Source organism: Herpailurus yagouaroundi, unplaced genomic scaffold, assembly GCF_014898765.1.
Source record: "Herpailurus yagouaroundi ecotype Mexico unplaced genomic scaffold, PumYag 139, whole genome shotgun sequence".
Classification (NCBI taxonomy): Eukaryota; Metazoa; Chordata; class Mammalia; order Carnivora; family Felidae; genus Herpailurus; species Herpailurus yagouaroundi.
Genome location: NW_024412394.1, coordinates 9,203,406 through 9,216,265, shown reverse-complemented (window position 1 = coordinate 9,216,265; position 12,860 = coordinate 9,203,406). Strand labels below are relative to the sequence as shown.

Sequence of the window (12,860 nt, the reverse complement as noted above, 5' to 3'; positions counted from 1 at the left end):
TTATTTTTGAGAGACAGAGAGAGAGAGAGAGAGAGAGAGAGAGAGAGAGAGCAGAGGAGGGGCAGAGTGAGGGAGACACAGAATCCGAAGCAGGCTCCAGGCTCCGAGCTGTCAGCACAGAGCCTGACGTGGGACTCGAACTCATGAACCACGAGATCATGACCTGAGCTGAAGTCAGACGCTTAACCGACTGAGCCACCCAGGTGCCCCTTAAATGTTTATTTTTGAGAGAGAGAGAGAGAGAGAGAGAGAGAGAGAGAGACAGAGACAGAGAGAGAGAGAGAGAGAGAGAGAGAGAGAGAGAGAGACGAACTGTGAGATCATGACTTGAGTCGAAGTCAGACGCCCAACTGATTGAGCCCTCCAGGCGCCCCTACCCTCTGAGTATCTTAAAGCAAATCCCGACCTTCATTTCCTTTCACCTATAAATACTTTAGGAGGCATTTCTAACAGGTACAGAGGGTTTGCTTGTTTTTTGCTTTTTTGTTTTTTGTTTGATATAAGCACAATAGTAATCATGCCCAACAAAACCAGCAGCAATCTCATCTAATATCTGGTCTGTTCAATTTTCTCTTCTTGTTTCAAAGTATCTTTCACAGTTGATTTGTTCAAATCAGGATCCAAACCAAGTCCACACTTTGCATTTGGTTCTCTGATCTCTTTCATCTCCTTTTCTCTGTAACAGTTACTGTCCAGCCATGTGAGTACTGGAGGAATTGGGCCACTTGTTCTGAAGAGTTTGTTCCTCACATTCTGGATTGAGCAGTTGCAGCCAAGTGGTGTCATCTAACTTGTTCTTCAGTCCTCTGTGTTTCCCCCATAAGCCAATAGTCAGGGCTGAGGTGTGCTTGGATTCAGGTTTGGTTTTGGCAAGAACACTTCCTAGGGTGCCCTGTGTATATCTTACTGCATCACATGAGGAGGGACATGAAGTCTTCAGACAATTCCTTTCAAGGTCCCCATTGCTTTCTGGATAAGCAGAGCTTTAGTGTCTCGGGGTAAAAGGCCTTGGCACCAGAAACCGTCAGCCAGGAGGGCTTGGCCTCGAGCCCTCAGCCTGAGGGAGAAGCTGGCACCAAGCCCTCTCATCCCACCCAGGGAACCTACAGGCTACAGGCTCCTTTCACTCTTCCTGAACAATTTATAGACATCTCAAGAAGACTAGACCTTGGTAGGAGCTCCCTGAGGGCTGGACTGTGTCTCCCCTCAGCTTGAGGCTCTCCACGGGCAAGGCTGTGTCTCCCCTCAGACTGGGGCTCCCTGAGGCAGGGGTGTGTCTTCTCCTCAGGCTGGGGCTCCCTGAGGAGAAGACCCAAATTAGCATGGGGGAGGCAGGCCTGGCTTCATGGAGGTTGTGGCTTCCTTGGACCCCCAGCCTGAGATCTGTTGGAGTCCCGCAATTCTAGAAATAGCCCTCCCTCTCCCGTAGAAGAATCACCTTGTTTACTCAGTGCTTGTCCTGGTTCTAACCACAGATTAAGGCCCCACTCACCCTCTTAAGACAAAGCTCCTTAGGCGGTGAGCTGGCTATTTATATCAGAGTATTTCCCAGGCTACAAATCTTGCTCTGCTCAGGGCTCACCAGGGCTTGTAAGGGTCTTGATTAAGGTAGGACCTGTTTTGGATATAAAGTACTGTAGGTATTGAGGGAGGACACAAACAGGAGACACAGCCCTGCCCTCAGGGAGCCCCAGTCTCAGGTGGGAGACAACTCTGTCCTCAGGGAGCCTCAGTCTGAGGCAAGACAAGCCCTGACCTCAGGAATCCCCAGTCTGCGGGGGGGGGGGGGGCATTGTGGGGGGAGACACGGGTCTGCCTTAAGGAGACTAGCAAGGTGGCTTCCCCATTTGGGGGAGTGAGTGAGGTGAGGTGGGAAGATAAGTGGTCTCCAGAAGGCCAGCCTGCAGAGTGAGGGTAGCTCAAAGCCTCTCCTGGCCTCAGCCCACACAACTGCAGGCCTGGCCTTCACTTCAGATATACATGTACTATGTATGGGGCAAGTCTGTAGGCTTTACCCCAGCTTAGGGACACCTGAGAGTGCATAAGGAGAGAGAATGGTGGACAGGAAAGGGCTTCTGGGACAGGGAACAAGGGAGGGAATCACGCTTTCTCATGAAGTTTAAATAGAAAAGCCAACATACAGGAGAGAGACCTGTGAGGCTCTGAAGAAACTCTGATGGGAGGAGTGGGCAATTGCTGTGGGCTGGTCTTCCACTTCCTGTTTGGCTTTGGGTGAGGCCCCGCCCTGCCCTGCTCAGGGCACCACTTCTGCCTCCATAGAACAATCTGGTGGATTGCAAGGTCCTGCCCAGGTGGCTCTGCGTGGGGCCTTCTCTGAGGGCCTGTGTCAAGCACATTCCTCACACTGACTCATTTAAAGCTCCCCACGGCTGCCAAGAGGGGGCTGTAGTTATCCCCACCTCACACAGGTCCAGAGGATGAAGTCCCACAGATCAGAAATGTAGATTTGCGACTCAAAGGCTGGCTCCTCCCACTATACCCACTCCTCTCATGGGGACATTGGGAATGGCCCAGGTGGGATGTTGTGCTGCTGGGAGCAGGCCCAAGGGACAGCCTGCAGGTCAGGCAGAGGGACGAAGAGCATCTGAGCTCGGAGACCCCAGCCTCAAAGAGGCCTGCTGGGGCTGGTCATCGGTGGGAGACTACTGTCTGCTGAGGTGTCCAGGGACTATTGGCCCCTCAAGAGGGGGGCAGGAGACCCAAACTGACAGCCCTTCTGCTTCAGTCCTCCCACCCGGGACCACCTCGGCCCCCGCCGCCAGGTGCCGAGTGACGGGCTGCAGGGGGAGAGCAGAGTGGTTTCTGCTCCCACTGTGCTTTTGGTGCACTCAGTTGGGCTCAAGTAAGTACTTCAGTAGCAACCACTTCAGCCAGTGACAAATGTCTGATACGGCCTCAGGCCAGGGGTGAGCTCTGCCCTCACAGACATGGTTGCTATTCTCACAGAAGGCTCTCAGAGCCTCTTCCTCACAGTTGGCAGAGACCCTGCCACCCGATCACAATTGACTATTGCCCAGTGGTGGTGAATGGTCTGTTCCATTGCCACAGCTGTTGCTTGAGGGCACACGGAGCACATGTGAAGGCTCTCGTTCCTCCACCCTGCCCAGCCTCAGCCATGAGTTCACATTCACTGTGCACTTATTATGTGCCAGCCACTTTTCTAAGACCTTTTACACACATCCCTTCATATGATCCTCATGTCAACTCCATTTTACAGATGAGGGAGCTGAGGCCCAGAGAGGGTAAGGACCTTGTCCAGAGGGATGAGCTGGGAGTAAGTTCAGGTGTCCTGTGCACCCAGGACCACCCATTCTCTCGGCTGGGGTCCTGTCTAGGAAGTAGAGGTCAGGGACTGCAGACCATTGGAAATATGGTCACCATAACCCAGGTGAGGACTTTTCTGGAACCAAGGAGGCCACATTGTACAGAACCTTCCTAAAGTCCTAATCATACTGATCAACAGTTCACAGAAAAGGAACCACAAATGGCTCTTCGACATATCAGAAGATACTCAACTTCATTCGTAATGAGAGAAATGGCAATTGAGACAACCCTGAGATACTATTTTTCATCTCTCAGGTTGGCAAAGATCAAAAATCGAACCCATGTGGGTACAGCATGAAGGGTACGTTCTCTTGTGCATGTCTGTTAGGGGTATGATTCTACAAACGCCAGGGAGAAATATGGCAGGGGTCTAGGGCAGTCACAGATGGATCCACACTTTGATGCAGGGATGCCCCCTCTAGGAATTTACCCTCTAGATATAGCCACAATATGCACGATGTTTAAATTAACAGGAGATTGGGAAAGCCCTAAACATCTATCAGTAGGGAACTGACTAGTGCCCCAGGACCATCTGTGCAACGGCAATACCGTGTAGCTCATTAAAAACCTGGAGAATACTCTCTATTGATAGATATAAAAAATCTCTAAGATACTGCTAAGGGAAAAAAGAAAGGTTCAAGACAGGACATTATCATTTGGGTAAAAAACAAGAAGAAAAAGAACATTTGCAGAATCTGTGTTTGCTTATCAGGTATGAAGTCTTTTTAGAAGGACAGACAGTTGGCTACAGTTTGGGGGGATCTGGAGGCCAAGGGACAAGAATGAGTTGGAGATTAAACATGGACATTTAGAAGCTAAACACTGAAATTATCATTTCAATGAATGTTGAAAACAGTTTCTATTATTTATGTTTATTATTGAGGTATAGTTTACATGCAACATTAGTTCTCGGATACAACATAACGATTTGCTATTTGCATATATTGCAAAATGAGCCCCACCATGCATCTAGTTAACATCTATCACTATACCTAGTTACAGAATTTTTTTTTCTTGTGATAAGAAACTTTTAAGATTTATTCTCTTAGCAACTTTCAATACAGCATTATTAACTATAGTCACGATGCTGTGTATTACGTCCCCAGGACTTTTGGCCACTTTCACCCATTCTGCCCATCTCCCACACCTGTCCTGGCAACCACAACTTTCTTTGGTTTGTTTTTAGATTCCACATGTGAGATCATATGGTATTTGTCTTTATTATTTCACTTAACATAATGTACTCAAGATCCACCCACATTTTTGCAAATGGCAAGATTTCTTTTTATAGAGATGAGTAATATTCCAGTGTGTGTGTGTGTGTGTGTGTGCGCACGTGCATGTGCGTATGTGTGTGTATGTACCAAAGTTTCTTTATCCATTCACCTATCAATGGACACTTAAGTAGTTACCATGTCTTGACTTTTGTAAATAATGCTGCAATGAACACAGGGATGCATGTATCTTTTTGATTTAATGTTTTTTTTTCTTCTTCAAGATTTTATTTTTAAGTAATTTCTATACCCAATGTGGGGCTCGAACTCACAACCCCGAGATCAAGTGTCGCATGCTTCACTGACTGAGCCAGCCAGTGCCCCTGAGGTTAATGTTTTCATTTTTTTCAGATAGATACCCAGAATTGGAATTATAGTTTCTATTTTAAATAATTACATTTCTATTCTCATACTTTCTACTCTCATGTTTGTAAAAGTCTGTGCAACTTAAAAAAACTTTGTGATTCAAGATAACATGCATACACTCAGGTACACAAATCTTAAGTGTGCAGCTTGATGAATTCTGGTGCATAAAGACACCTGGGTAACCTCACTCAGGTCAAGTAGGACACACTCAGATGCCTGATGAGGATGGGGAGAACTTTCAGAGTAAAGATGTCTGCCCCTTTTGAATTCTGAACCCACATGAATGTATGGTGCGCCCTAACCAAATATATACCTACAAATGGAAGTGCAAAAGTAATATGGGCTGCAGCCTTCAGGTGAGTAAGGAGATCCCACCTGGCTAGGGGCAGAGTTCACTGTGGACAGCAAGCAAGTTGAGGGCAAGGACTGTAACTGTTTCCAGTCTCATTCCCTGTCCCTGCACAGGCCCTGGGCTACAGCAGGCCTTCTGGAAATATATACTGAACAGAACCCATCTGGCCAGAGGGAGCCTTGGTCCCTAGTGACTTTTTAGAGGTAAGGCTGCAGAGGGGCTGCGGGGCAAAGGCTGTTGGCCACGAACACTAGGCAGTCCTGTTCCAGTCACCACCTGTCCTACCAGGCTGACATGGTTCCAAGAAATTGCTGCATGCAGAGGCCTGGCAGTACAAAGCGTGGTTGGATGCATTTCTGTATTCCTTATTTACTCGCTTCTTGGTTTATCATCTGTCTCAACCTTCAAGAACACAAACTCTAGGAAGTAGGGACATTGGTTCTGTAGCGTCATTTCTCCACCTTCAGCTTCTAGAACAGTGGCTGGCACATAGTACGTGCCTTTATTATTTCATGAATGAATGAATGAATGGATGGATGGATGAATATTACAGCTTTTCAGAGCTGTGGGATGGGAGGAACTGGCCCCTGGTGAGAAGTCTGAGAAGCCCCTAATCTTTCTCCTCCAGTCGCATCAAGAGCAATGTGGATGGGCGATACCTGGTGGATGGTGTTCCCTTCAGCTGCTGCAACCCCAACTCGCCACGGCCCTGCATTCAGTACCAGCTCACCAACAATTCAGCTCACTACAGCTACGACCACCAGACAGAGGAGCTCAACCTGTGGGTGCGTGGCTGCAGGGCCGCCCTGCTAAACTACTACGGCAGCCTCATGAACTCCATGGGCGCCGTCACACTCCTCGTCTGGCTCTTTGAGGTAGGCTCTGGGCCAGCTGGGGGCGAGGGGAGTGGGGGTCACCTGCCCCTTTTGGATTTAACGGGTGGGGCCCAGCCTGGAGCGCTTGCCTCTCTCCTCAGAAGCAGCCCTCAGCCTTGCTGTGGGTCAGGCAGGCAGGCCTAAGTTTAAATCCCAGCACCTCTACTATTTTTTGTTTCTTTCCTATCACTCAAAAAATAATTGATAGAGATGAAATTCACAGAACAGAAAATGAACCATTTTAAAGTGAGCAACGTAGTGGCATTTAGTACATTCACAATGTTGTACAACTACTACAACATCCGCTACCACCTCTATCTAGTTGTAAAACATTTCCATCACTCCCAAAGAGAAGCTCCTACCCATTAAGCAGCATACTTCCCATCTCCCGCCCCCCTGCCTCCCACCTCTCCAGCCCCTGGAAACCATTAATCTGTGCTCCAGCTTTGTGGATTTATCCATCCTGGACAAAATTTTATATAAATGCCATGAAAATACGTGACCTTTTCTGTCTGCCTTCTTTCACTTTGCATGTTTTAGAGGTTCATCATGTGCCTTTGTTTTTTCAGTCTGGGGTCTTGGAAAGTTACTTAACATCTCTTTATATGGGACCGACAGCACTTAGCTTTGGGAATCCTGGGGGGGAATAGGGGGTGATATGTATTATGTCCACGAAATGGGAGCTACTTGGATTTGTGCTTCTCTCAAGATTCTGGTAGCAATTTACCTGTTATTCTAACTATTTGTGGATTTATCTGATTTCACCTATAAGGCTTAATTCCTCTCTGTACAGAACTTGGGATGTAGCAAGATGTCATTCATTCATTTATCGGAGTTATTTCTTAAACACCTGAGTGCTGGGCGCTGTCCCGGGTGCTGAATGAGAGCAAGTGTGAGTGGTAAACCAAGGTGGTACAGAGGGTGACTCAGGGGCTCTGGCTTTCAGCTGGCAGCAGAAAATCCACTCCAAAATCCAGAAGTCCAAAACCAGAAATATCAGTGGGGAAAGTTTGCCCATTAGAGGAGATTCACTGAAAGTTTCCTTTAAGTAAGTCGCTCTCTTAGTGCTATGGAATTTAACATGTAGCTGTTCCCTGGGCTGAGATGACTACTTCTAACTCACCACATCACACTGCAGGTACTGTATTGTCTGGGGGTAGGCTGGCTGGGGAAGGGAGGGTTTCTTTTCATGTCAAGGCAAATGAATGACGTTTTACTGATTGTTGACTACTTGAGGCACAGTTTTGGGATGAATGGGTAGAGCGAGGTGAGAAGCTTACTGCTGGAAGGTCAGAAGCTCATGTACCCTGAAAACCCATGAAAAGACTGAAAGGCTAACAGTGGGAAAACAGGGTTCCACTGGCTGCCTCTCAGTTTCCTCGCCTTTCCAGGAAGCTAGTGACTGTATGAGATGAGGACCAGGTCATCGTGAACAGGGAGTAAATGCTCTTGACTTTTAGCTGAGGCCTTCAGTTGGCAGAGCTCTGTGATGGGCATGAGGGTGGCTAAACTAAGATAGGGCTCTGGCTTGAGCCTTGCTCTCCTGGGCCTCACAATCCAGTTAGGAGGTGACATCTAACTCATGAACCAAAGGGAGGATCATGACCAAGTGCAAAATTCATAATGTAGCAGTAGACCTGCTTCAGGAAAGGAGGAGGGAATCAGAGTAGGAGTATGTACACCAGGAGGACGTCCTGGAGGAGGTGAGTTTTTTCACCATAAACATTATATTAAACTTTCAATGGACAATGACAATAGCGAAAACCTAAAACATCAATCACTAATGTCATCCACCACTGCAATTATAAAGTGCTCCCATAGCATTCATTTAGTAGATGTTTACTGAAGCCCTACCACCACTGGGTGCTGTTCTATGGGCTGGGAGACTGAGTGAACAAGATGCATCGGGGGTGGACGGTCTCCATGAGCAGGCCTCGCCAGCTCAGAGTCTGTTATACCACGAAAGGAGAAATGTAAGAGAGTAAAGCGGGAATCTATGTAGAAACAAGGGGTAACACGATACATTGGAAAGATGCAAACAGTACTTACCACACTAATAACCAATTACAGCTGACACATCTATTCATCCTTACTGGGCACCACGTACAATGCTCTACACATCCTGACATGTCACAGCATGCACAAGAGGCAGGAGACACTCCATCTGAAAATTTGCAAACCACATGAGTAAACTGAGGTTTCTTACTCACATGGCTGGCTAAGTATCAGGACTGGGGTTTGAACCCAGGCATTTTGGCACCACAGCCTGCTACAGCGACTGCTAGTGAACAAACACAAACAAATCACCCACTCATCCCCACACTAATCAAAATAGCAGAAGTAGAAGGAAACCATATATGATAATATTGCTTGCTGAAAAGGAGGTGACTTTTTAATTCTGTCTAGCAAATAGTTTACCCAACACCTCATATGTGCCAAACAATGTGCTAGGAACGGGATGGGGGTGCAAGGAGGAGAAACCTAGGACTAATCCCCCCAGAACGGGTGAGACTGGAGAGAAAGAGGAGGCAGAATGAGTAGCAGGGTCACTCACCGAGGGCTGAAGCTGAATTGAAGGGGGAGCATGGAGAGGAACAACGTTTAAGGCAAACAGCAAGAGGTACAGGCTGGAGAGAAGAAAGTGTGGATGCGACCCAAAGAAGCCCAGGGTGGCCAGAAAGGGAGGAGAATAGGGCTGGAGATGAGGCTGGAGAAAAGACAGCTATTTTGAGCACCAGGCCAGGCTGGTGGGCAGGCCCTCACTAACCCAGACTCAGCAGAGCCTGTCACACTCGAAGGGCCCCCGGGGTGAACAGGCTGGTGGCTTCCAGGGTTTCCTAACAACCTCAGTCCCCACCTACTTCTCCCAGACCTCCTCTAAGTCTCTTCTCCCCACCAGGTGTCCATCACAATTGGCCTACGCTACCTGCACACAGCACTGGAAGGCGTGTCGAACCCCGAAGACCTTGAGTGCGAGAGTGAGGGCTGGCTTCTGGAAAAGAGCGTGTCGGAGACTTGGAAGGCCTTTCTGGAGAGCTTGAAAAAGCTGGGCAAGAGTAACCAGGTGGAAGCCGAGGGTGCAGACGCAGGCCAGGCCCCAGAGGCTGGCTGATGGCCCTGGGCCCCCTCCCCTCCTGAACACTGAGAAGTAGCGGACTCCAAGAAAGCGGATACCCCACTTATCCAATCTGAATCTCCCAAGGAGGGCAGCCATCTTACTACAGAGACTCTTTCTGATGGTGGGATTTAAAGTTTAGGGTCCCTAAAACCGTTTGGCAAACATTTGTTGAATGACTTAAAATATTAGTGACTGAGCCCCGGCTCAGGCCCACTACTTCCCGATATGCCCTCATGGTGGACTCAGGGCGCCTCTCAGTGGATCACTCTTCATAGCACATGAATTCAGTTCCACCCTGAGGCTACTACTGGCTGCACTGAGGGCAACTCCCCTTTTTAAGAGTTTGCCATTACAGGCTCCAAGTTGTTTCATTCTACATCCAAAGTGTCACTTGGTGCATAAGCACAGGAGTCTGAAAAATGTACTGGCCATGTTGTCATTCTTCTGTTTTTAAATGCCAAGACTGACAGGACAGCCTTTTTGTTTGTGTAATTGTGCAGGGCGGGGGATAGTTATACTTTTCTAAGACTAATGGGCTCTCCGAAGCACTGAGGGCCCACGAGAGGAATTCTTCAATCATGGGGCAAGAGAACTTAAAGACAGAGGATTATTTTCCTCACCAAAAACATAGTTAAAGGCTACTCTTGTGTCACATCCCCATGCCCTCGCTTAGCCTGGAGTGAGCTATGGGCTGAGGAAGTCAGGTTGTTGGCTGTTCCGGCAACATCACGCCCCTGAAGTGCCAGGTGACCTCCTTTGGCTTGTCTGTGGAAGCACTGGACTAGGTGGCTGCTCTTCACTGGAAGAGGAGTAACAATGAGACAAGAGTCTACCCTCTGGACACTGGGCCTCTCCTCTTAGACCCACACAGGTGGCCACAACAGCCCACATGGGTGACACTAATGGTCTACAGTGGAGGGCAAAGCATCCTCTGGAAGCTTCTTCCTGTTTCCTTCCCCAGATACCTATCCTGCAAAGCAGTATTTCTGCAATGCCTCTGTATTAAAGATTCTTTGAAACTCAGTCCATCTTCCTGAGCTAGTGACTCCAAGAGAAATTTTACCTTCTTTCAGGGAAGAGAGAAAAGGGAAGCTTTTAGGGGAAGGAGAGAACGGCTTCATTGTTGTGCTGAGTGTTCAGTGGGGAGACAATAAGACTTTGGGTGCTGCCTGGGGCATGTTCTGGAGCTCTCATTCTCCCAGGCATTAAAACATTTGGACACTCTTGCTCTTGGGGCACCTGGGTGGCTCAGTCAGTTAAGCATCCGACTTTGGTCATGATCTCACGGGTTTGTGAGTTCAAGCCTCGTGTTGGGCTCTGTGCTGACAGCTCAGAGCCTGAAGCCTGCTTCAGATTCTATGTCTCCCTCTCTCTCTGCCCCTCCCCTGTTCAGGCTCTGTCTGTGTCTCAAAAATATATAAATACTAAAAAAACAACAACAAAAAAACCCCCAAAAAACCAAACCAGAAAAAACCAAACATTTGGACACTCTCAGACTTTGGCCCCAGGTTTAATTTAATTAGACTTTGGAGTCTCCTTGAGACCAAAGAATGGTCCACATTGAAAATGCTGAGGGAGTCAGCCACCTCTGACAAGGGTCCTGGAACTCTCTCCCCTCGGGAGTGCTGAGAACCATCGAGAAAGTGCTGCTCTAGGCTCATGTGTAACTGTGCTGTTAACAGCTGTACGATAGACATTAAAAATTATATTGTGTGAAAGTCACTTGTGTTAAACACTGTCTTAGCCTATTCAACTGTATGTTATCACATGATTCCCAATTCTAGCCAGTATTTGTTAACAAAACCCAACTGAACCTGACCCTAAAGGGAAGCATGGTTACCAGTCAGGGCATCACCTCTCCCTCTCACCATCTCATCTGCAAGAACACTGATTATAAGGCTATCCCAAATATTCTCCACATTGACCAGTTCAGACCAGAGCTGAATTTATTTAATATTTTCATGTGTGGAATCTTAGTTTAGTGATTTAAGCAAAAATTCCAAACCATTTTTCCCTGCTCTGGTCAAAACGTATTTTCCCAAACAGGGAAACATAAGTCTCTGTGGGGCCAGGTTATAGGGCAGATGTAAGCAACCTTAGAATCTGAGAGCTGCTGGGAGGACCAAGGGTGAACTGACCCTATGATAAATATCCCCAGTTGGTTCAAGCAGACGTAGGGCGAGCTACACTTCACAGGGCTTCTCAGGTAGCGGCCAACAAGACTCTGACCTGGGTCTTCCTTGTGTCTGACCTCAGGCTTTCCTGGGACCAGTATAAATTCATTTCTCCCAGGGAACTCAACCAGGTTTTCAAGTCTGGCAGGCCTTCCTTGGGGCAGGGTGAGAGGTAAGACAGCACATTAGGTCTTTTCCACTTTTAAAACACTTTCTCCAGAGTGAAGAAGTAGGTACCAGCTGCTTATTTTGAACATTTAGGAAGACAAGTGTGCTGGAATCTGTGGCTTCAGTTCAAGAACCCATAGCTTCTTGCAACACGTTCAAGCCCAGGACCGAACCACCAGCAAATAAACCCCAAGTAACCTCCATATAGGTTAATAAGATTTGGTGCTTGCTTGGCACGCTCCCCTGCCCCCCTCGTCCGGCACCTGTAATGCTAGGCCAGCAGGTTTGCAGCTTAGCCAGGAGCGGGGCCGAGTGGGGGAGGGAAGGGAGACCAAGACAACTTGGGTCTTTGACTTGCTACTAGAGGAGGACACGGCTCCCGATGACAGGGTGGCCAGCCAGCAGCACCGTGTTAGGGACAGGAATGTGGGGGCGAATGGTATGGAAGACCAGGGAGAGAGGGATGACTTCCTGGTCCTCAGTGGACAGGAGATTTGCTTGAAGGAGGGGGAAACATCAGTCTTTTAACTTCTGATGGTGTTTTGTCCTCCCAAACAGAGGATGAATATAAACAGCAAAGTTAGAGAATGTTGTGCAAAGATGGAATACAGCAGGTTAAGATAGAAGGAGAAAATTCCTAGCTATTTACTCAAGGGGAATGGAAACGTAGTTTCACACAAAAACCTGCACAATAACGTTTTCATTTTTTTCATAATCACCATAAACCGCCCAAATGTCCTTCACACCTGATAACTGCATAAACATCTGCACAGTGGAACACCGCTCAGCAACCATAAGGAACACGGATGACTCTCTCCAATGCATTAGTCTTCTTAGAAAAGCCAGGCTCAAAAGGCTACATGTGATACATATTTATAGGACATTCTGGAAGAGGCAAAACAAAGGGACAGGAAGATTAGTGGTTGTCTGGGGATCAGGACCAGGGAAGAAGGTGACCACAAAAGGGGTTTGAGGGAATGTCCTGGGCAGACAAAACTGTTCTGTTTGATAGCAGTAGTTGTATGCCTTTGTTAAAATACATAAAAATGTCCATTAAAGAGGATGAATTTTACTATTTGTAAAATACCTTAATACACTTGACTTAAAAAAAACAAGAATAAGGACAGAGCAAGGAGTGTGTCAGAGGGCTTAATGACCCTTGGAACTGCTGACATTTGGACCAGGGAA

The 12,860-nt window shown here is 47.7% G+C and overlaps 1 protein-coding gene across 1 annotated transcript in view; it reads left to right on the top strand.

Moving 5' to 3' along the window:
- Positions 1 to 10,353, top strand: part of PRPH2 (peripherin 2) — an 18,531-nt gene extending 8,178 nt beyond the window's left edge. Inside the window, exons 2-3 of the mRNA XM_040473527.1 lie at positions 5,966 to 6,212; positions 9,112 to 10,353. Of these exons, the coding sequence (XP_040329461.1) occupies positions 5,966 to 6,212; positions 9,112 to 9,324 (460 nt within the window). The 3' untranslated portion in view covers positions 9,325 to 10,353. The remainder of the gene's footprint in view (positions 1 to 5,965; positions 6,213 to 9,111) is intronic.
- Positions 10,354 to 12,860: the final 2,507 nt, after the last annotated feature.